The 25,277-nt window shown below is 41.8% G+C and overlaps 1 protein-coding gene and 1 pseudogene across 5 annotated transcripts in view; both read left to right on the plus strand.

The window, feature by feature from the left end:
* The window catches only part of LOC129717510 (adenylate cyclase type 9), a 62,186-nt gene extending 56,622 nt beyond the window's left edge, over nt 1-5,564 (plus strand). For all 5 annotated transcript variants that reach the window (XM_055667504.1, XM_055667653.1, XM_055667587.1 and 2 more), the window contains one exon: nt 52-5,564. In XM_055667504.1, coding sequence (XP_055523479.1) covers nt 52-3,038 — 2,987 coding nt within the window. In that variant the 3' untranslated portion in view covers nt 3,039-5,564. The remainder of the gene's footprint in view (nt 1-51) is intronic.
* A 317-nt stretch (nt 5,565-5,881) lies between these two features.
* Nucleotides 5,882-25,277, plus strand: part of LOC129716739 (uncharacterized) — a 42,616-nt pseudogene continuing 23,220 nt past the window's right edge.

A 25,277-nucleotide genomic window follows, 5' to 3' on the forward strand; every position in this document is an offset into this window, starting at 1 on the left:
TGACTATTGGTTCAAATCTTCAGTGGGATTCACTATCCTCTCTAATTTCAGGTCACCGCACGTACTTCGTTTCAGGTAAAAAGCAGGAGTTGATCAATTCGATTACGGAAGGTCTATCCAGTATTGGCATACCAGGAGGAGATGGCAGTAATTTGTTGCCCCCATCATCACTGGAAGCAGATAATTTTCTACATCACCATGGTGGCGGTGGATCACCATCGGGGACAACCGATGGTATTTCACAGAGTGCCACCAACCTATCCACCATTCAGCCAATTGTTCCACCCGCGTCACCGGCGGGTCCCGTTTCGACATCACTTAATCCGTCGCCAGTTTCCAGCCCAAGGCCTCGGATAGCATCGCTGTCGAAAATGACCAAATTTCTAAAGGGTAAACATCACAACCACCGAGCGGACCCGGAGAAGCCGAAAATATTTGTAAGCACCAAGTCAATGCCAAACGGGATTGATTCCGACGAGGGTGAGGAGGACACCGGAATGGTAACTATAGTTAATGAAAAGGGATCTAAGTTTAAAAGTTGGAAGGTAAGCAAATTGTTGCGTAAAGTAGAATCGCCTGCTGGCGGTGGTCAAGTGACCTCACCTCTGTCTCCCACCGTGGAGCCGGAGAGCAAAGACTGTGATACTAGTAGGAAATGTGAAGAAGTGCCATGTGTATTAGAGCAGAGCGGCGGTACTGCAGGTGGCTATCAGCAGTTACCAATCGTAATTGTAACTCCGAGACCGAGCAGTCACACATTAGATGTTTCGGCCTGTTCGATTCATGGGAGTGTATACTTGCGCGAACGAGAAGGCTCGAAATCGCTTAGTGTCGGAGGAGCCACAGTTGATGATCGGCATTCCAGCCTTAGTCAGAATTCCGTGTTTGATGATATAATCGATATACGGTCATATATTTCTCAAAGTCGAAGTGATATTTCGCCATTCGCGCGATCCGGAAGCTATCGGTCGCAGTGCGAGAAAGCTTCTTTGGTGACGGATGCATTTACGGGAAGACCTCGAAGTTCGACAATAGCAGTTAACAGTATAAACAGTTCCCTGTGTCAACCTGGCAGGTTACTGTGTGATGGAGCCAGTCTGTGTCCTTCGGCAACGTCTCGAAAAGATTCAGGCATTCGGTCGAACAGTAGGCGATCGAGCATCCAACATCAAATCATGCTGATGAATCAAAGTGCGGCACTGTCCGCCCATCGGGTGTCCGGTTATTTTACCAGTTCTCAATCTAGTCTGTCCGCGGTAGTCGGTGCTGCGGTCTCCACCTGCACGGAACCAGTAATGGCGTTGAAATCGAACGGAGATGTAAATGATCTCCGGTGTGTAATCAAGGAACATCATCCTGATCCGCTGGCAGCATGTCTTCAGCAGTTACGCAAGCAGTCGGATCTCCAACTGATTCGTTGTGTACGCGATAATGCACGCAGTCAGCGAAGTTATCTCGTGAAACCACCGCTTCTCCCAGTCTCGCTTCGGTTTAAATCTCGACAAATGGAGCACGAGTTTCGGTCGAAAGCTCATCGCTTTGGAAATGAGTCTGAGTTGGAGGGCGGTCCTCCAACACTTGCCACTCCCAAGTACAACACCTACATAGACATTCTCGTTTCCTTCCTGGTCTATCTGGCAACTTCTACTTCCTTGTTTCTTCTGTCTCCTTCGGCATATTTGGAATCGTATAAAGTTTGGGTTTGTATCTTTGTTACTTTCAGTACGGTCCAACTGTTTGCCCTATTTATTTGCACTAAGCAGGTCTGTCGGAGGGCACATAAACCGGCCCGCACATCGCGGACAGCCGTCAACCGAAGCTGCTATGACACAATCCTCCGGCTTAACTGGTACCCGTGGCACATTTGTGGAGGAATTCTTATGTCTCTTCCGGTAGTTTCGATTTTATCGAACTTTGCAATGATGGATGTCAGCAAGTTTCGCATTTTCGAGTTTCATTACGGCTTTCTGATGTTTATTTGCGTTATTCATTTTTGCAATTTTACGCAATTGAACTGCTGGATGCGGAACTGCTTGGCACTGGTGACGTCCATCACGTTTGTTGGGATTGCCATTGGGCACATGTGGGAGTTGAAAAAGGCGAACGCTGTGCTAGGTGACACGAGCGAGTCGGTGTTGAATGGAACGGTGTTTAGTTCCAGCCAGCTGCATCAAGCTCAGTTTGATTGGTTTAACGATTACCGGGTTGAAATATACATGGATTTGTTTCTGCTGCTGGTTTTGGTGTGGTTTTTGAATCGGGAGTTTGAAATTAGCTATCGGTTGAGCTTTTACGGAAGTGCCGTCGCGAACCAGGATAAGATTCGTGTGCAGAACATGAAGAATCAGGCGGATATGCTCCTGCATAACATTATTCCGAAGCATGTTGCGGAGCAGCTGAAGAATACAGCCAAATATTCGGAGAATCATCGTAACATTGGCATTATCTTTGCCAGTATTGTGAATTTCAACGAAATGTACGATGAATCATATTTGGGTGGGAAAGAGTATCTGCGAGTACTTAATGAGCTGATTGGGGATTTCGACGAATTGCTGGCGAGGAGTGAGTTTCGGTGCGTGGAAAAGATCAAAACCATTGGTAGCACATTTATGGCTGCGTCCGGATTGGACCCGAGTTGTCGAGGTGAGAATTATGAGCATCTCTATACGCTGGTGGATTTTGCCATCGCAATGCAGCAAGTGGTGGATTCGTTCAACCGAGATCTGCTGGAATTTAATTTGATAATGCGAGTTGGGTACAATTTCGGTGATGTTACAGCTGGCGTCATAGGTACCAGTAAGTTGTACTATGACATCTGGGGCGATGCGGTGAATGTAGCATCCCGGATGGATTCGACCGGAGTGCCCGGACGGATACAGGTTGGTAGTGCCTGTTTGGCCGTGCTCTCCGAGCGGTACGATTTCGAGCCCCGGGGAAAAGTGTACGTCAAGGGAAAGGATCATATGGAAGTGTACTTGCTGGTGAACAAGAAGCCAGATCTACTGGGACCGCCGGAGTTGGATATAGATCCGATGTGAGCTGGCGCATGGTGTTGCGTGTGTGTGTGGGAATTGCCAGTGAAGTTGAATTCACATTTTTCTAAAAGGCTCCAAATGTTGGTTTCTCCGCTTAGTGTGACTTCTTTAAAGTTGACCACTAAACCGAAATGGGCAAAATTAACTACAAATTAAGTAAAATCATTGTGTAATTGTTAGTACTGACTAGTGACAACATCACTGAGGAACATATAAGTTTGATGCAGAGGCTTTAACCTTTTCAGGAACGTCGAACTTCGGGACTAACGGTGCGACCGGTAATTTGTATCATAGTTTTTATAATCATTCCATTGACAATAGCAAAGGGCGACGTCCTCAAAAACCTTTACCAGAACCAGCACATTCGATAGTTTCCTTATACTGAACTATTTGAAATATTCTTCAACGGTATCGGCTTAAGTTGGCAGATCACAATCGTTGGCAAGCTTGGAAACAACAATATTCTCCTCGAGTTCTAAATTTCGCTAAGTTTGGCGCTAGTTAGTGAAACCGTTAGCTTCGCTAACAATCTACTGATCGCTATTCTCGTCATGCACAAGAAACAAGTTTTTTTATATCTGTAAACTGAAGATCAATAGTCATTGCACAAGCAAGCCGGCTTTATTTAAAATTTCATTTAAAAATACGGGTACACAGAATGTCTCATTTTATTTTTTTTTCATTTGCTTTCAAAAAAAAAAGTTGCATCTATTACACAGAACCCCATGCAGAATAGTATATTGTGAATAAATACACTACCGGACAAAGATTCAACACAATTTTAAAGAACCCTCTTGCCACTAGAATATTAGTAGAATTGCCGTGAACGAAGGAAATACAATAGAATCCTGTTTTTCTGCGTGTAAGTATATTTACACGAATTACTAATTTTCAAAAGTTTGACTACTATGCATGTATCTATAGTTGTACTGCAGTGAAGTAGAAAAAAAAACTAGACATATAAAAACAAACAAGCTAATATACTTTATGTGCCTTCTATCGAATTCGAATCACAACAAATGATATCTATCGGTTTTATCTTGCTCTTAAATTATACCATTGATATTTTAAAAAGAGTTTTAAAAAATCAATTGTTCATCATTGTAAACGCGCTTTAAACTTTGCTTTAAACGAAGGCAAAACGTAACAAAATTACCAGATCCAACTATGCCAGACTCGTGCCAATATACATATATTTGCTCTTTTCCTATTAAGAAAATGTGTGAAAATTCCATTTTGGATAGTACGATAGCACACACGACAAAACTGTCGAAAAACTACTATGATTTCATTTCGCACTATCTCCGCGTTCAGCCAGGTAATAAAATTCCTCCATTTGAACTGATATAACAAACACAAACGAAATAGCATATCGAAACAATCACCCACAGATGCGTACTTTTATACGATACACATTATGACCATTGCACCGCACACTTTTTTTGTCCAAATGCACGCTCTCGCAAACACATTCTCACTAGTTCAAGTGACTCTCGTTTTATGTGGTTGTTTAAATCGTGTTTCGAACGTATTTCAATACCTTTTCCCGTGGTCATCATACTAGCTGCTAGAACGATACGATAAATGATATTGAGATTAATATTATACACATATTGTAAAACCTACTGATATACACAAATCTTAGCGAAATAGATCATCCTTAACAACTTGACCGAAGCATATTTGTACCTACATGTTTAAGTGTCTTTGCATACATTACGAATTAACTAAACTTAACAACAACAATGTTAGAGCGTGTGGAGTAAACCATTTTTAACGGATTAAAATTATAACCGTACACTCAGCTACTTGTTATTCAAGTACTAATTCAACCAATCCTAACCGAGGTTTCCGTTCCAGCAGAATTGTGAAAACAATAGCATACACTAGCCTAATGGAACATGAACCAAATACAAACAATATCGCGCACACAAGCACACACAGTACGGCCGAAACGAAAATAGTTACACACACATCACGAATACTCTCATAGGTAGTAACGTAAGGAGTTGGAACGAAGAAATGATGCGCAAACTAAGCGTAAGCAGGCTAACAAACAATAGCTGTCTGTTGTGTATAGCAAATTTTAAGTCACCAAACCCTCTGTGGTAAGATATTGTAGGACAACAAAAGAAGTGAGTGCGAGCGTTTAGTCGGAGATTGGAGTTTATATACATATTACGACCTAATATATTCTATTTATTATTATTAGTAAAGTAGCAATGGAATAGCAATGGAATTGACCAAATTCGCTCAACTTGTAAAAAAATTGTAGAGTGCACTGAAAAAAAACAGCAACAAGAAAAAAACGCTGAATTGAGGATTTCACTCGTTGTAATCTTTATCTATCGAAAAGTGAATAGCATACAAAGAACCAAAATCTGTATAGAAACGTAAGTACTGTTTGGAGATATCGAGTCGTAACCAAAAGATGTGAGACTTTTGTATATATTACCAGGAAAAAAACCAAAACGGCTCCTCTACTCGATGAAATTTTGAAAGTTTAAACAAGAGTCTTTTTTTATTATACAGTACCGAGATAAAGTTCAGGATGTTCTTTGTTTTAGATATTGAAAGAAATTCCTGTATTAGATATTGCGACGCAGAACATCAGCTCAAGATGAAAAGTCTGTATTTAACTAACTTATGGAAATATTGGTCATTTTTTCGTAGAAAAGGTAATATAACACAACGTTAATTTGCGTTATCAAACTTCAATACAAGTTGCGTGAAAATACTCGGCACAATTTCTTTCACACAATGCAACTCTTGCATACTACCTATGAACTCTCGTGCAACAGTACTTGTATATGATTTACCTCAAATGTGTGAATCTTTTTGCAGCGGCATACGCAACGTGATCACAGCAATCACTGCGTCGTGTGTCAAACTGAATTTTATCAAATATCAGTCAAAGAATATGAATTATTGTAAAGCGCAGCTCGAGTATTATTGGTATTATTACCTTATTACATCATTAAACATCAGAATCTAATATCGTTGCAGCGGCATTCTCAACGTGAAAAAAGCGATTACAGCAACCACTGCGTTGGGTGTCAAACTGAAAATTTCATTTTATCATCATCACCAGTTTGGATGCGGGTTTTTTAGGATTGAATCCAGTAGCCGTCCCGATCAGGTGCACAATTCGGAGGAAACCTGCGGTTTCCTAGGGGATTTATCGAAAAGGACAACGAAGTTGACGGTTAGGAATACCAATTGTTTGAAATCTTCAATGAGATTCATGCTCTCTAATTGCAGGTTACCGCAAGTACTTCGTTTCAGGTTAAAAGCATGATCAATTCAATTACGGAAGGACTACCCAGTTTTGGCATACCGGAAGGAGATGGCAGTAATTTGTTGGCCTCATCATCGCTGGAAGCAGAAAAAATTTCTATATCACCATGACGACGGTTGTTCACCGTCTTGGACAACCGATGTTTTTTCACAGAGCTTTAGCAACCTATCCACCTTTCAGCCAATTGTTCCATCCGTGTCATCTGCGGACCCCGTTCCGATATCACCCTCTTCGCCAGTTTCCAGCCCAAAGCCTCAAATAGCATCTTTGTCGAAGATGACTAAATTTCTAAACTATAATTAACGAAAATAAATCTAAGTTTAAAAGTTGGGTGATAAGCAAATTGTTTCGTAAAGGAGAATCGTTTGCTGATGGTGGTCATGTGTCCTCACCTATGTGCCTCACCGTAGAGCCGGAAAGCGAAGACTGTGATAATATTAGGAATAATAAAAAAAGTTCTATGTGTATCAGAGCAGAGCGACGGTACTAAAGATGACTATCAGCAGTGACCAATCGAAACCGAGCAGTCACACATTAGATGTTCAGGACTTTTCTATTCGTGGAAGTGTATACTTGCGTTAACGCGAAGGTTCGAAATCGCTCAGTGTTGGAGGAGCAAAAAGTGGTGATCGGCGAACCAGTCATAATTTCGTGTTTAATGATATGATCGACATACGGTTGTATATTCCTAAAATCGAAGTGATATTTCGCCGTTCGCGATACGGAAGCTATCGGTCGCAGAGCGAGAAAATTTCTTTGGTGACGGATGCGTTTGCGGGAAGACCTTGAAGTTTGACAATAGCAGTTAACAGCAGAAACAGTTCTCTTCATCAACCTGGTAGGTTACTGGGCGATGGAGCTGTGTCCTTCGACGTTGATAGTAAGTGCATTTATTTTATTTGCCTTGACTTATCGGACCGACCGATTTAAAAGATTTTCACCTTCAAAGATCCTGCCATTATTATTTTGAATAATAATTGTCTAAATAAAAATGGTGAAGAATGCTTTCTGGAAAGCAAAACGTTTCTCCAAAAATTGAAAAGTGGCAACCATGTTAGAATCGTGTTGTAGGAGAGGAAAAATATAAGCTTGTCTTTCGAATGATTATTAAAACTTTTCAACTTAAATCATGTCTTAATTTAATTTATTGATACTTTAAATAATGTTAAAATTTACGTGAAAAATTTCAACTATAATTACGCGAAAAAATAAATTTAGAGTTCATTTAGCGTTACCCAGGTTGCACCACAAGGAGGTGAACTCTTTTGCAACCCAAATTCCTAATTCTTCCAATTTTCAATTTTTAATTACTGATTTCCAAATTCTAGTTTCCGTTCAATTTCTAAAATTTAATTCAAACGTATAAATTTTAATTCCATGTTGAATTATTGCAAATTTTTCGCTTTCAAATGTTCATTATTCCAAAAATTCTTAATTTCTTTAATGTTCCACTCCTAATTTTTGATATTCTCTGGTTTTTAATTTCTCATTTCCGATTCTTAATATCCCAATTTCAAATTGCAAGTATTAGTTTTTAAACTTTCAATTTTACGTTCCAAAATTTTGATTTTAAATTCATAATATTCAATATTTCAAATTTTCATTTAGAATTTATATTATACCAAAACCAATTTTAAGGTTTTCATTTCAGAATTAATTTTTTTTCTATATCTAATTCCATAACTCTAGCCTAACTTCTAATTTCGAATGTTCAATATCTAATGTTCAAAATATTAAAATTTTACGTACAATTTTGTAACATCAATTTGCTTATTTTGAATTTCTAATCACTAATTATTAAAACTAAATTAATTATATAAAAATTATAATATAAATAACAATCAAACATAAAAACTAACATGATAAGAGGATAAGGATAGCATGATAAAAGGATAAGGATCCTCTATTCATTCAATATCCGTCTTCCATCCATTTCATTATTCATCATTCGTCCAATTTTTCATTCCTTTTAAACCTTTCATTCCTATCCTTCCATCCGTTATCCATCTATCATCCATTATCCAAATCCATCATAATGAACAAAAACGGAACCAAACAGTCAAAATTCTAATGAAATTGTGAAACGCGAAATTCAGCAATTTCATTAGGAAAAAGTTAACGAACGCAAACAAAATTCAACGCGGTAACTAAATCAACAGAATTTATAAATTTATTCCTGGTCGTCAAATAAATTCATACGACGGGCTCGTCTCAACAACCCTGGACTATCAAAGTCCACCGATCTTTTCGGTTTTCGGACTTCTATACAACCCGGCCAAGTATTTCGCCGTTGCATACCGGTCGTTACCACTTTTGTGGTGAACGAACCCTCCTCTTGTTCTAAGGATAGGCTGAGGGACCTCATTCGCATTGGTTGGTGGCAGTTATACACCGACTCAAGTATTCCGGTATGTTCTACCGGCTGTACCGTTAGTTCCTCCGGGTATTCGAACTCATAATGGCGGTACGAATACTCCTCTTCGGAACTGGAACTTTGGCACGGGCAGCAACATGCCGAGAATACGCGTTTCAACTGCCACCAACTTGTTTTTAGGAAATTCATTAAGAGCGAAGTGTAGATGCTTCCGTATCAAACCTATCCTTATCCTCTTATGATAGTTGAAGAGGTTGACAAAGCTAGGTATACTACGATTGCAAATTGGTGTTTAGTTTGTTCGTCGCTAGGAATATTTTTCCACAGCAACGTTCTGTTTTATTTTCATTGTTAGCTACGATTGAAAATCGTGTTTGACAACTTGTAATTAGATTCTATTTTTTCTTTTCCAGCGCTACATTCTTGATGTGGGATGCGGTCGGAGGAATTTGGCGAATCGAATATCGGATTGGATGGACATCGGAAAACTGGCGAAGCGTGGCCAGAACCTGCTGCACACGACCGTCGGAAACGTTTGCGGACATGGTCATGAGGAACGTGATCAGATCCGGACATAATAATCGATGTGCGGTCGTATATTGCGCAAAGTCGAAGCCATGTCGAAAGTATTTCGCCATTCGCGCGATCCGAAAGCTATCGGTCGCAGTGCGAGAAAGATTCTTTGGTGACGGATGCATTTACGGGAAGATCTCGAAGTTCGACAATAGCAGTGAACAGTAGACACAGTTCCCTTTGTCAACCTGGCAGGTTATTGTGTGATGGAGCCAGTCTGTGTCCTTCGACGACGTCTCGAAATGATTCAGGCATTCGGTCGATGTGTAATCAAGGGACACCATCCTGATCCGCTGGCAGCATGTCTTCAGCAGTTGCGCAAGCAGTCGGATCTTCAACTGATTCGTTGTGTACGCGATAATGCACGCAGTCAGCAAAGTTATCTCGTGAAACCGCCGCTTCTCCCAGTCTCGCTTCGGTTTAAATCTCGACAAATGGAGCACGAATTTCGGTCGAAAGCTCATCGCTTCGGAAATGAGTCTTAGTTGGAGGGCTGTCCTCCAACACTAGCCACTCTCAAGTACAACACCTACATAGACATTCTCGTTTCCTTCCTGGTCTATCTAACAATTTCTACTTCCTTGTTTCTTCTGTCTCCTTCGGCATACTTGGAATTGTATAAAGTATGGGTTTGTATCTTTGTTACCTTCAGTACGACAACAGTGCTCTATTTATTTGCACTAAGCAGGTCTGTCGGAGGGCACATAAACCGGCCCGCACCTCGCGGACAGCCGTCAACCGAAGCTGCTATGACACAATCCTCCGGCTCAACTGGTACCCGTGGCACATTTGTGGAGGAATTCTTGTCTCTGCCGGTGGTTTCGATTTTATCGAACTTTGCAATGATGGATGTCAGCAAGTTTCGCATTTTCGGATTTTATTTCGGCTTTCTGATGTTTATTTGCGTTATTCATTTTTTCAATTTCACGCAACTGAACTGCTGGATGCGGAACTGCTTGGCACTGGTGACGTCCATCACGTTTGTTGGGATTGCCAATGGGCACATGTGGGAGTTGAAAAAAGCGAACGCAATGCTAGGTGACACGAGTGAGACGGTGTTGAATGGAACGGTCCTTAGTTCTAGCCAGCTGTATCAAGCTCAGTTTGATTGGTTCAACGATTGCCGGGTTGAAATATACATGGATCTGTTTCTGCTGCTGGTTTTGGTGTGGTTTTTGAACCGGGCGTTTGAAATTAGCTATCGGTTGAGCTTTTACGGAAGTGCCGTCGCGAACCAGGATAAGATACGTGTGCAGAACATGAAGAATCAGGCGGATATGCTCCTGCATAACATCATTCCGAATCATGTTGCGGAGCAGCTGAAGAATACAGCCAAATATTCGGAGAATCATCGTAACATTGGCATTATCTTTGCCAGTATTGTGAATTTCAACGAAATGTACGATGAATCATATTTGGGTGGGAAAGAGTATCTACGAGTACTTAATGAGCTGATTGGGGATTTCGACGAATTGCTGGCGAGGAGTGAGTTTCGGTGCGTGGAAAAGATCAAAACCATTGGTAGCACATTTATGGCTGCGTCCGGATTGGACCCGGGTTGCCGAGGAGAGAATTATGAGCAACTCTATACGCTGGTGGATTTTGCCATCGCAATGCAGCAAGTGGTGGATTCGTTCAACCGAGATCTGCTGGAATTTAATTTGATAATGCGAGTTGGGTACAATTTCGGTGATGTTACAGCTGGCGTCATAGGTACCAGTAAGTTGTACTATGACATCTGGGGCGATGCGGTGAATGTAGCATCCCGGATGGATTCGACCGGAGTGCCCGGACGGATACAGGTTGGTAGTGCCTGTTTGGCCGTGCTCTCCGAGCGGTACGATTTCGAGCCCCGAGGAAAAGTGTACGTCGAGGGAAAGGATCATATGGAAGTGTACTTGCTGGTGAACAAGAAGCCAGATCTACTGGGACCGCCGGAGTTGGATATAGATCCGATGTGAGCTGGCGCACAGTGTTGCGTGTGTGTGGGGATTGCACATTTTTCTAAAAGGCTCCCAATATTGGTTTCTCTGCTTAGTGTGACTTCTTTAAAGTTGACCACTAAACCGAAATTGGCAAAATTAGCTACAAATTAAGTGAAATCATTGTGTAATTGTTAGTATGTACTGGCTAGTGACAAGATCACTACGGAACAGATAAGTTTGGGGCTATCCACATACCACGTGGACAGATTTTTAACGATTTTGACCCCTCCCCCTCCCCTCCGTGGACAACTGCCCATATAAATTCTAAAAAAAGTTGAAGAGGTTGTTTATAAGACACAACCGCAGATTTAACGTAGAATACTACAGCCTGTCTTATGTATTTTTTGCAATAGGTTTGGGAATACACTCAATGGGGTTAATCAATTTAATGGTCTCTCTGCTCCAGATGACGTTTACCCCTATAGCCGGCACCGGTAACGACAATGAACAACAGCAGAAGCTATGTGCAGTGCAGCTATGCAGTTTCACCTGCTGCCGTATCCAAAACAAGAATGAAATTGAATTGTTTTGAGGCTGTCTTTTGTATCAAATTGCACTGAGATAGTTTAATTTGGCAGTGACTACGAAGAGGTTATAGACGAGGGCCAATAGTGCATTCCCGGTTAACTAGGTTTAATACGAAAAATTTCCTGCAGTTTGCGGTAGCGTAGATAATTTTACAACTTATTGCTGCAAATAGTAGGACTTAAGCGAAAAATTATGTGATTCAAGCTCACTGGCTCATTCTGGCAACATTCTTCAAATAAATGTTAAAATGCACTCAGTAAATGTTGAGGCTTAACTGAAGTCAAAAGAGGTTGATAATGTTTGTTAATGTTATTTATTGACAACTGAATATTGTTTTTTCTAAATGACAAATTTTTGATTTAGTTCTGAATGATTTACCGTAATATTAAAAATCAACATGAGGTGATTTATTTGCAACTATATATGATAGTTTTTATCGCTATACTGCTAGCCACACACGCTATATAGCTAGCCAGACATGCTATAGCTAGCCACATACACTACAGCATGCACACTAGGGTGGAACAAAAAATAAATGTTAGCTCCCATGCACTTTTCGTGTTCCTCATGAATCCCATAACAACTGTGTAACTTTTCAGATCGATCGGTGCAAGCGTATGAAAGCTTTAAAAATCAGGCACAAATCGGGCGTTTCACCGATCGATCTGAAAAGTTACACAAGTTGTTATAGGACCCATAAGGAACACGAAAAGTGCATGGGAGCGAAAAAATAACACCATCGCTTTTTTCTCATATAACCGTACCCCAGTCTAATGCACACACACGCTATATGGCTACACACTTAAAACTGGATCTCGAGCTCGGCAAAAAAACATCCGAGTTCACTCGGCAACTTTGGATTCAACCGGTATTTCAGCAAAAAAATGCCGGTTGCCGACAGTTGTCAGATCATTTTGCCGAGACTTCGTCCAAAAAACTAAGCTTGACGAATCTCGTCTCTATTTTTTGCCGAATTTATCGTTAAACACTGTTGATGCCGGGGTCAGCAAAAACATTACAGGTATCTCGGCACAAATTTTACTCGTTGCCGTGTTTCGGCAATACAGCTGTCATTCTCATGAACGAGTTGCCGCCATTTTTCTTAGTGCAAATTTATGCGTGTTACGGGTGAGCAAACAGGAATCGGATACAAGTTTGGCTGAAATTTGTGTAAATTACAAGTGTTTACAATCCGGTAGCAGAAAAAAATGTAGTACAGTTTGGGGGGAAGTGGCTGGAACTTAAAAAGTGTAGTTTCAAATCGTGTGAATACAATATTTTATTTGTTTTAGGAATAGGCATTAGACGTAATTTTAGATTAGATGTTTAGCTCAATGCCCTAATGGCGAGCAAGATAAAGATAAGAATTCAAGATTTAGTGTGAATAAATTTCTTTACTTACTAAAACTCATCGAGCTTATAATTTATCTTTTGAAAGAAAACTACCTGATTCACAGCAACACTATTTTCTGCGATTGGATTCCTCTGAAAAAACGGCTCTTTACTGTGCCGAACATTCAGCTTATATAACCGAAAGGTCGTTAGACTGGTTTGCCGCTTCTCGGCTGGATTTGCCGAGAGCACAGTCAACTGTGTACCGCGATTCTCGGCATAAAATGACATCTGTCAAATATTGGTTTTCCGAGATTCTCGGCAAAAGAGATTCAGCCGAGATGGTTGCCGAGCACTCGGCTGTCCAAATCTCGGCACAAACAATGCCGAGATTCGGCGAAATTTTTTAAGTGTGTAGCCATACGCTATATAGCTAGCCACACACGCTATATAGCTAGCCACACACGCTATATAGCAAGCCACGCACGCTATAGACATGCACAGACACGCTATATACATGCACAGACAAACTATAGACATGCACACGCAAGCCACGCACGCTATATAGCAAGCCACAATCGCCGCCGCTGTTGCCCGCTGCTGCTCCACACCGCCTTTGCCCACTGCCATCGCTGCTACTGTCCGCCGCTGCTGTTCGCTGCTAGTAAACTGAGCTTGCTTGAGGAGAAGCAGTCTCCTATATAGCCCAACGAGTGCATTCCCTGCTAACTAGATACTCTATTCTGTCGTCCTTTTTAGGGAAAGACAGCAAGCGACCAATCAAAGGCTGACATTTACGTTTCGACAACGTTCAACAATTTTCAATAGTACAATAGTTCGAACAATCAGATCACAATTTTCTGCATTTGGACGGGTGCTTAGATGATTTTTCAATCGATTGCTGCAAAAATGACGGAAATCGGTTGGAAACTGACTGAGTTTTAAACGTTTGAACTTGGACAATTTTCGTGACGCTCTCGATGTTTTCGGTTTTCGTAATTGGATCCCTGTATTGATGTTGAACCCCTGTATATGTTGCCGTAAGACGTATTCTACGTCAAAATTGTATGGACCGTGGACATTAGCCAACACCCCTTAATCTTTTTGCAGCGGCATTCGCAACGTGATCAAAGCGATCACAGCAATCACTGCGTCGTGTGTCAAAATGAATTTTATCGAATATCAGTCAAAGAATATGAATTATTGTGAAGCGCAGCTCGAGTATTATTGGTATTATTACATCATTAAGTATCAGAATCTAATATCATTGCAGCGGCATTCTCAACGTGAACAAAGCGATTACAGCAACCACGGCGTTGGGTGTCAAACTGAAAATTTCATTTTATCATCATCATCAGTTTGGATGCGGGTTTTTTGGGATTGAATCCAGTAGCCGTCCCGATCAGGTGCACAATTCGGAGGAAACCTGCGGTTTCCTAGAGGATTCGTACATCATCGAACAGGACAACGAAGTTGACGGTTAGGAATACCAATTGTTAAAATCTTCAATGAGATTCATGCTCTCTAATTGCAGGTTACCGCAAGTACTTCGTTTCAGGTTAAAAGCATGATCAATTCAATTACGGAAGGACTACCCAGTTTTGGCATACCGGAAGGAGATGGCAGTAATTTGTTGGCCTCATCATCGCTGGAAGCAGAAAATTTTCTACATCACCATAACGACGGTTGTTCACCGTCTTGGGCAAGCGATGTCTTTTCACAGAGCTTTAGCAACCTATCCACCTTTCAGCCAATTGTTCCACCCGTGTCACCGGCGGACCCCGTTCCGATATCACCCTCTTCGCCAGTTTCCAGCCCAAAGCCTCAAACAGCATCTTTGTCGAAGATGACTTAATTTCTAAACTATAATTAACGAAAATAAATCTATGTTTAAAAGTTGGGTGGTAAGCAAATTGTTTCGTAAAGAAGAATCGTTTGCTGGTGGTGGTCATGTGTCCTCACCTATGTGCCCCACCGTAGAGCCGGAGAGCGAAGACTGTGATAATATAAGGAATAATGAAAATAGTTCTATGTGTATTAGAGCAGAGCGGCGATACTAAAGATGGCTATCAGCAGTGACCGCAGTGACCAATCGTAATTGTAACTCCGAGACCGAACAGTTACACATTAGATGTTCAGGCCTGTTCTATTCGTGGAAGTGTATACTTGCGTGAACGCGAAGGTTCGAAATCGCTCAGTGTTGGAGGAGCAAAAAGTGGTGATCGGCGTACCAGTCATAATTTCGTGTTGATATGATATGATATGATGATATGATCGATATACGGTCGTATATTCCTAAAATCGAAGTGATATTTCGCCGTTCGCGATACGGAAGCTATCGGTCGCAGAGCGAGAAAATTTCTTTGGTGACGGATGCGTTTGCGGGAAGACCTTGAAGTTTGACAATAGCAGTTAACAGTAGAAACAGTTCTCTTCATCAACCTGGTAGGTTACTGGGCGATGGAGCCAGGCTGTGTCCTTCGACGTTGATAGTAAGTGCATTTATTTTATTTGCCTTGACTTATCGTACCGACTGATTTAAAAGATTTAATGATCCTGCCATTATTATTTTGAATAATAATTGTCTAAATAAAAATGGTGAAGAATGCCTTCTGGAAAGCAAAATTTATTTTATCGTTTCTCCAAAAATTGAAAAGTGGCAATCATGTTAGAATCGTGTTGTAGGAGAGGAAAAATATAAGCTTGTCTTTCGAATGATTATTAAAACTTTTCAACTTTAATCATGTCTTAATTTAATTTATTGATACTTTAAATAATGTTAAAATTTACGTGAAAGATTTCAACTATAATTACACAAAAAATAAATTTAGAGTTCATTTAGCGTTACCCAGGTTGCACCACGAGGAGGCGAACTCTTTTGCAACCCAAATTCCTAATTCTTACAATTTTCAACTTTTTATTACTGATTTCCAAATTACAATATCCGTTCAATTTCTAAAATTTAATTCAAACGTATAAATTTTAATTCCATTTTCAATTATTGCAAATTTTTCGCTTTCAAATGTTCATTATTCCAAAAATTCTTAATTTCTTTAATGTTCCACTCCTAATTTTTGATATTCTTTGGTTTCTAATTTCTCATTTCCAATTCTTAATATCCCAATTTCAAATTGCGAGTATTAATTTTTAAACTTTCAATTTTACTTCCCAAAATTTTAATTTTAAATTCATAATATTCAATATTTCAAATTTTCATTTAGAATTTATATTATTCCGAAATGAAAACCAAAACCAATTTTAAGGTTTTCATTCCAAAATTAATATTTCAAATTCCATAATTCTAATTTAACCTCTAATTCCGAATGTTCAATATCTAATGTTCAAAATATTTAAATTTTACGTACAATTTTGTTACTTCAATTTGCTTATTTTAAATTTATAATCACTAATTATTAAAACTAAATTCATTATATAAAAATTATACTATAAATAACAACCAAACATACAAACTAACATGATAAGAGGATAAGGATAGGATGATAAAAGGATAAGGATCCTCCATTCATTCAACATCCGTCTTCCATCCATTTCTTTATTCATCATCCATCCAATTTTTCATTCCTTTTAAACCTTTAATTCCTATCCTTCCATCCATTATCCGTTATCCATCCATAATCCATTATCCAAATCCATCATAATGAACAAAAACGGAACCAAACAGTCAAAATCCTAATGAAATTGTGAAACGCAAAATTCAGCAATTTCATTAGAAAAAAGTTAACGAACGCAAACAAAATTCAACGCGGTAACTAAAACATCAGAATTTATAAATTTATTCCTGGTCGTCAAGTAAATTCATACGACGGGCTCGTCTCAACAACCCTGGACTATCGAAGTCTGCCGATCTTTTCGGTTTTCGGACTTCTATACAACCCGGCCAAGTATTTCGCCGTTGCATACCGGTCGTTACCACTTTTGTGGTGAACGACTCCTCCTCTTGTTCTAAGGATAGGCTGAGGGACCCCATTCGCATTGGTTGGTAGCAGTTATACACCGACTCGAGTATTCCAGTATGTTCTACCGGCTGTACCGTTAGTTCCTCCGGGTATTCGAACTCATAATGGCGGTACGAATACTCCTCTTCGGAACTGGAACTTCGGCACGGGCAGCAACATGCCGAGAATACGCGTTTCAACTGCCACCAACTTGTTTTTAGGAAATTCATTAAGAGCGAAGTGTAGATGCTTCCGTATCAAACCTATCCTTATCCTCTTATGATAGTTGAAGAGGTTGACAAAGCTAGGTATACTACGATTGCAAATTGGTGTTTAGTTTGTTCGTCGCTAGGGATATTTTTCCACAGCAACGTTCTGTTTTATTTTCATTGTTAGCTACGATTGAAAATCGTGTTTGACAACTTGTAATTATGTTCTATTTTTTCTTTTCCAGCGCTACATTCTTGATGTGGGATGCGGTCGGAGGAACTTGGCGAATCGAATATCGGACTGGATGGACATCGGAAATCTGGCGTAGCGCGGCCAGAACCTGCTGCACACGACCCTCGGAAACGTTTGCGGAGATGGTCATAAGGAACGTGATCAGGCTCAGACATAATAATCGATGTAGGTTGTATATTTCGCAAAGTCGAAGTGATATTCGCGCGATCCGGAAGCTATCGGTCGCAGTGCGAAAAAGCATCTTTGGTGACGGATGCATTTACGGGAAGACCTCGAAGTTCGACAATAGCAGTTAACAGTAGAAACAGTTCCAGTTGTCAACCTGGCAGGTAACTGTGTGATGGAGCCAGTCTGTGTCCTTCGGCATTGTCTCGAAAAGATTCAGGCATTCGGTCGAACAGTAGGCGATCGAGCATACAACATCAAATCATGCTGATGAATCAAAGTGCGGCACTGTCCGCCCATCGGATGACCGGTTATTTTACTAGTTCTCAATCTAGTCTGTCCACAGTAGTCGGTGCTGCGGTCTCCACCCGCACGGAACCAGTAATGGCGGTGAAATCGAACGGAGATGTAAATGATGTGTGTAATCAAGGAACACCATCCTGATCCGCTGGCAGCATGTCTTCAGCAGTTGCGCGAGCAGTTGGATCTTCAACTGATTCGTTGTGTACGCGATAATGCACGCGGTCAGCGAAGTTATCTCGTTAAACCACCACTTCTCCCAATCTTGCTTCGGTTTAAATCTCGACAAATGGAGCACGAGTTTCGGTCGAAAGCTCATCGCTTCGGAAATGAGTCTGAGTTGGAGGGCAGTCCTCCAACACTTGCCACTCCCAAGTACAACACCTACATAGACATTCTCGTTTCCTTCCTGGTCTATCTGGCAACTTCTACTTCCTTGTTTCTTCTGTCTCCTTCGGCATACTTGGAATCGTATAAAGTATGGGTTTGTATCTTTGTTGCCTTCAGTACGGTCCAACTGTTTGCTCTATTTATTTGCACTAAGCCGGTCTGTCGGAGGGCACATAAACCGGCCCGCACATCGCGAACAGCCGTCAACCGAAGCTGCTATGACACAATTCTCCGCCTCAACTGGTACCCGTGGCACATTTGTGGAGGAATTCTTATGTCTCTTCCTGTTCGGATAAGAACGTTGAAGTCAAATTTTCGCAGCAGTGTTTTTGTAGCACAGCTCAAACTAAAATTATAATTTATTCAAATTAGTTTAAACAAAGGTTTAGTTGAATTAAGTTATTCGTATCATTTTTGGTTGCAATGTATTTTTTTCCTACTCACAATAAATAGTTTCGCCGTATCTTTTTTCCTTCGTGCACCCACAATTTCAGTCTATTGGTTCGAAATCTATCTCTCTTTGCTCGCTCGTATTTTCCTGTTGCCGAATCCTATTTGTTCAGTATACTTATTATTATAAATTATTCTACTATTTTTTAAATTACTCACGATTAATTTTATTTATTACATTAATCCCTACCTTTTTCTAGGTTATTTCACAGGTGCCGCGGGTCATACAGATGTTAGTTCGAATGTTAAACAGTTTTAACCAGAATCACCTTGTTTCCACTAATTTTAATTCTTTAATTTTCCTTTCACCGAAATAATTTTAATGCTAACTCCAATATTTATTACTTTTTCCTTAGCAAATTTAATCCGATAAAGTATCAAAGGCTTCCTTCCCGCTGTCAAGCTGCCGCCAGTTGGAAGGGTTCTAACTATTTTGCCGTCGGCGCTTACACCGTCGGGCTGCACAGTGGTCTCAACATGCCCCAGCCCGTAACATCCGCTAGGTTCTCTGGAAGTCTCGGATTTACTGTCACCTACCTCGAGTACCGCTAAGTTGGCTACAGCCCGACGAAAAACTCCGCCAGATGTTCGAATGTTTGCTTGCCGGATTCGGCCGTCCGCTCCCTGGAACACTTGTTCGACGATGCCTCTGGTCCAGCACTTCCGGTTTTTCCCGTCGACGATGAACACGAGATCGTTCACCTTCAATGGCCTCTGGTCTTCGAGCCACTTGGTTCGCTTATTGATGGTTGGCAAATATTCCTTGGTCCATCTTTCCCAAGCGTTGTTGGCCAAGTCCTGGGACCGCTTGTAGGCGTCTCGCAGGGCTTCGGCTGCATTGACGGAACGATCTACTCTCATATCAGCTACCGTTACTGTTCCCCTGAGAAAATGGTTCGGGGTAATCGCTTCTCCATTGGCTGACTCTTGAGGCATGTACGTCAACGGCCGAGAGTTGATCATGTCTTCTGTCTCCGCTAAGACTGTCAGTAGCACTTCATCCGTGAGGGATCGTCCGTTGTCCAACGCTTTCATGCTCTCCTTAACCGACCGCACCATACGCTCCCATATTCCGCCCATGTGCGGCGTTGCTGGCGGATTAAAATGCCACGCTGTGGTTGCACTGTTAAGAGCTTCTGCACATTCGTTGTGGATTCGCTGCATCTCGTTGGCGGTACCTCGAAAGCACGTGGCATTGTCAAAAAAGATCTCCGTCGGTACCCCTTGCGCCTAAATGAACCTCCGGATGGCCGTCATTCAGGACTGGGTTGTGAGCGTATGGACGACCTCAAGGTGAATCGCGCGTATGGCTAGACAGGTGAAGACTGCGACCCACCTTTTGACGTTGACTAACGTCTATATCGAAGTTAGGCCCCTGAATTTGAAAATCTAGTAATTCAACCAGGGAAAACCAGAGAAAAGTGGTCAGGTTTTGAGCGCTTATTTTGCAGTCATCTATAATCAGGTTTTCGAGGTTTTGGCATCAATCGATCAGAAATTCTTTTACGGTTAAATTTATGTTACAAAAACAAACTATTGTTTGAGATACACTATTGAAAAATTGGTAATTAATATCGATTGTCTAAATCATACCGCGCAGCCAATCACTACCTCTCTTCCCAAGCACAGTCGACACTAACGGATACAATCGATCTGACTTTGTTGTTATTGTTGTTGTCACTTTCTGTTTCCGATGTTTATGCTGCTGCTAGCGGAAAAAACCTTGCAAATATGCATCTTTTTGTTGGTGTTAATTTTACGACAGCGGCCGGCGCCCCATCATTCTGATTCCAAAACCGCACCAGTGACATGCGGAGGCTAGGTGATAGCAGCTGAAAGGAGGAAATACAAAATAGTACCGGTCATCTCGTGCCGGTTTCACCCGTAATGCTGGTGGCTTTAGTAGTAAATGGCTACTGCAAAACACTTAAATGGCTGGAATTCTGGACGGACTAACCAGGAAACTATAATCGGCAACTGGCACCTTTTGGTGCCTCGAAATTTTGGTACAGAAGCGGCTAATTGAATTTTCTGTTTTACCAAATGCTGCTGCTAGCGGAAAAAAACCTTGCAAAAATGCATGTTTGTGTTGGTGTTAATATTATGACAGCGGCCGGCGCAGCTTTCAAGAAACATTTGTCTCTACCATTCCATCATCTATGTAGCCCCTCCCTCTTTTTATTTATCTGACGAAGCCTTGGTATAAAACGTATCGTTCGAACATTTCACCCCATAAGTTTCATTATTAAACCGTACCGGATACATACGGACGCTCGGTGTTAGCAGCTAGAAGGAGGAAAAACAAAATAGTACCGGTCATCTCGTGCCGGTTTGACCCGTGATGCTGGTGGCTACTGCAAAATACTAAAATGGCTGGAATTCTGGACGGAAACCAGTAAACAAGAAATCGGCAACTGGCACCTTTTGGTGCCTCGCAGTTTTATAATAGAAGCGGTTAGTTGAATTTTATGTTTTACAATTGCTGTTGCTAGCGGAAAAAAAACCTTGCAAAAATGCATGTTTATGTTGATGTTAATATTATGACAGCGCCAGGATGTTAGTAGCTGAAAGGAGGAAAGACAAAATAGTACCGGTCATCTCGTGCCGGTTTCACCCGTTATGCTGGTGGCTTTTAGTAGATTAACCAGAAAACAACAATGTAATCGGCAACTGGCACCTTTTGGTGCCTCGAAATTTTGGTACAGAAGCGGCTAATTGAATTTTCTGTTTTACCAAATGCTGCTGCTAGCGGAAAAAACCTTGCAAAAATGCATGTTTGTGTTGGTGTTAATATTATGACAGCGGCCGGCGCAGCTTTCAAGAAACATTTGTCTCTACCATTCCATCACCTATGTAGCCCCTCCCTCTTTCTAATTATCTGACGAAGCCTTGGTATAAAACGTATCGTTCGAACATTTCACCCCATCAGTTTCATTATTAACCGTACCGGGTACATACGGACGCTCGGTGTTAGCAGCTAGAAGGAGGAAAAACAAAATAGTACCGGTCATCTCGTGCCGGTTTGACCCGTGATGCTGGTGGCTACTGCAAAATACTAAAATGGCTGGAATTCTGGACGGAAACCAGTAAACAAGAAATCGGCAACTGGCACCTTTTGGTGCCTCGCAGTTTTATAATAGAAGCGGTTAGTTGAATTTTATGTTTTACAATTGCTGTTGCTAGCGGAAAAAAACCTTGCAAAAATGCATGTTTATGTTGATGTTAATTTCACGACAGCGCTAGGTGTTAGCAGCTGAAAGGAGGAAAGACAAAAAAGTACCGGTCATCTCGTGCCGGTTTCACCCGTTATGCTGGTGGCTGTTAGTAATAAATGGCTGCTGCAAAATACTAAAATGGCTGGAATTCTGGACGAGAATAATCGGAAACTGGTACCTTTTGGAGCCTCGAAATTTTGTTACAGAAGTTTTGTAAAAGAAGCGTTGCAATTCCCTCTACTATTTGCTTCAATGGAATATTTTTTTTTTTTTTAAGAATACGGTAGTCAACGTCATGCGGTCGTGTCTTGAATACCACCCTCCTACTTTTTTACCTTCTTCCGACCGACGACCACTTCTATGGGGCCCAAGTAGTCTATGCCCACCGCGCTGAAAGGCCGGAGGTGAGATGTCACTCGTTGAACCGGAAGCGGACTCATCAGCGGAGCCAAGGGAAGACAGCGATGCACTTTGCACCAGATGCACTGTCGAACGACTTGAAAGACTGCCCTTCGGATATTTGGGATCCAGAACCGCTGGCGAAGTTCGTTCACCACGGTTTCCCGATTAGCATGCCCGAAGTTCTCGTGGTAAACTTGTATCAGCTTTTTCGTCAGCCCATGCTTCCGGGGAAGAATGATGGGATATCTCTTGTCGAACGGCATGCCGGTTGCTGCCTCCATTCGACCGTTCATCCGCAGAATACCGTCCTGATCTAGGACCGGTGTTAACTTGTAAATACTGCTGGATCTCATTATCTTTTCGGGTTCCTGTCCGGGTTTCAGTGCCAGGTTTTTATTCAGCACGCTCATTTCGTCTGGGAAGCCGTCGAATAGGGTGTTTTAGGGGTATGTATATTATATTTTCTTTTGATAAGGAATGTCAAAAGAAATTTATATTCTACTGACTTTTTTTAATTTAAGACATACCTTACCGTCAGGAAATCATGATACAGGGAGGCCAGGTCATTTTTCAAATATCTTCACACTCCACAAAACAATGTCTTTATACATAGGAAATCTGTGAACACGGTCCCCGTTGAAAGTTTACAAACTCCCAGTGACACATTAAATCGAGTGCGGTTAATCATCCGACTATTAGGCTTCAACTTATTCACACGCGCTCAAATGTTTTCAATATTAGGACATGTCTTAACATCTGGCATCCCTGTAATGACACGTAAACCAGGGTTATATTTTCCACAAGCCAGCAGCAGAAATGTCACTTTGCTTACTATCAGGATTATATTCCCCAAAAGCCAGCAACAGCAATGTCACTACTTGCCAGTTAATGAAAATTTAAAACAAATATAATCTTTCAATCTTGAAATCAAAGAAAACTCGTAGAGGTCTAAGACAAATTAAATTAAGCCTACTGAAAGGTCGGTTATCGATTAGTATAAGAAAAAGCAAGTATTTTTTCAAATTGAAACCCCCTATTGCGCTTGCTTCCACAGAACGGTATCGGCCTTCTGGTGCTCTTCCTGACTGAGAGGTTGTAGCACCGAAGTATACTGAGCATTGATCAGCAGCCGATGTTTTTCGGTCGCCTTTGTCGTGTCGATCGACAAACCCTTCTTGTTGAGCTTGCAGTTGTTCATGAAACGCAAGGTATATGCCGTTTCCCTCAGCAACGTTGTCCATCGGGAACATCTGTCGGCGGTGACCACCTCGTGGAACAGGACGACACCTCTTGCTTCTTCAGAAGTGTTTTCGATCTGCGTGTCGGAGCTTGGCCATTGATTTTCGGACTGATGCAAGAATGATGGCCTGGTGAACCATTCACTGTCGCTCTGCAAAAATGGAATTCGATTCCATTTGGTTGGGTTTGGAGTTTTGTTGGTATCCACCGCCAATTTGTCACTCGTGTCAGCTCCAAGATTTCGCCGACCCTGAACGCAACGAATTGTTTAAACTGGTGTTGATCTAAACGGATCCAACTGCACACGGTTCTGGAATCTGACCAGAAAACCGGACGGTCAATTTTCAGAGAGTGCGTTGACGAGACAGTTTGGCTGAGACGAGCTCCTAATACGGCGGCCATCAGTTTAAGACGAGGGATCGATTGGCGTTTCAGCGGGGCTACCTTGGACCGAGACATGACCAGACTGCATCGTACCAGTCCTTCGACAACGACACGCAAGTAGGCGACACATCCGTACGCATGTTCGCTAGCATCGGTGAAGACATGCAACTCGATTGATTCGACCTTGGAGGAGAGAGAATTTCAGAGATAACACCGAGGAATACGAACGTTTTCTACATCCGACAGCAAACCACCGTCCACCGCTTCCATAAATCCCAGCAGTCGTTCCCGATCTCTTCATCCCAGTCACAACCGCTTCGCCACAAATGTTGACCGATTATCTTCCAGTGTATAGCGAATGTAGAAAGCATACCCAGTGGATCGAAGAAACTCATGACACAGCTGAGAACAATTCGTTTAGTAGGCCGTTTGTTTCCACTTAGGTATGGTAGAAGCTCATCGCGAAGCTGTGTGGAAAAGGAAAATTCATCATCTGCCTGGTTCCATGTAATACCAAGCACGCGTTCTTGTAGCGTTGATTCATCCTGGGTAAAGTGGACCTGTGGAGCTGGGGTATGCTCGCCCAAACTTTGCAGTACTTCTGGCGAGTTGGACACCCAGTTCCGAATTTCAAACCCACCGCGTTGGTGTACGTACCTCACCTGCTTCGCTCTATTTATGGCCTCTTCGATGGTATCGACGCTGTCGAAGTAAGCGTCAACATAATGGCGTTGTATAATTGCTGCCGCTGCTTCGGGGTACTGTCCGGCGTACTCTTCCGCGTTGCGATTCTTCACAAATTGGGCCGAGCAGGGTGAACTTGTCGAACCGAAAGTTGCAACGTCCATGACATAGACCTTTGGAGGATTATGAGGGTTTTCACGGAAAAGGAATCGTAAAAAACGCTTATCTCGTGCGATCATTTTCAACTGGTGGTACATCTCGCGTACATCACCGCCAAAGGCAATCCTACGCTCTCGAAAGCCAGCTAAAACGGACATCAACGGAACGAGCATGTCGGGTCCCTTCAGTAATTTGGAGTTGAGGGACACTCCTTGTACGGACGCAGCAGCATCCCAAATTAGACGCACCTTATCTGGCTTTTTGGGATTCCTGACAACGTTCAAGGGTAGATACCACACTTTACCAGGTACTGTTTCTGCAAGTTCTTCCACCGTTGCCAAGTGTG

This window comes from Wyeomyia smithii, chromosome 1 (assembly GCF_029784165.1).
Source record: "Wyeomyia smithii strain HCP4-BCI-WySm-NY-G18 chromosome 1, ASM2978416v1, whole genome shotgun sequence".
In the NCBI taxonomy this organism is placed as follows: Eukaryota; Metazoa; Arthropoda; class Insecta; order Diptera; family Culicidae; genus Wyeomyia; species Wyeomyia smithii.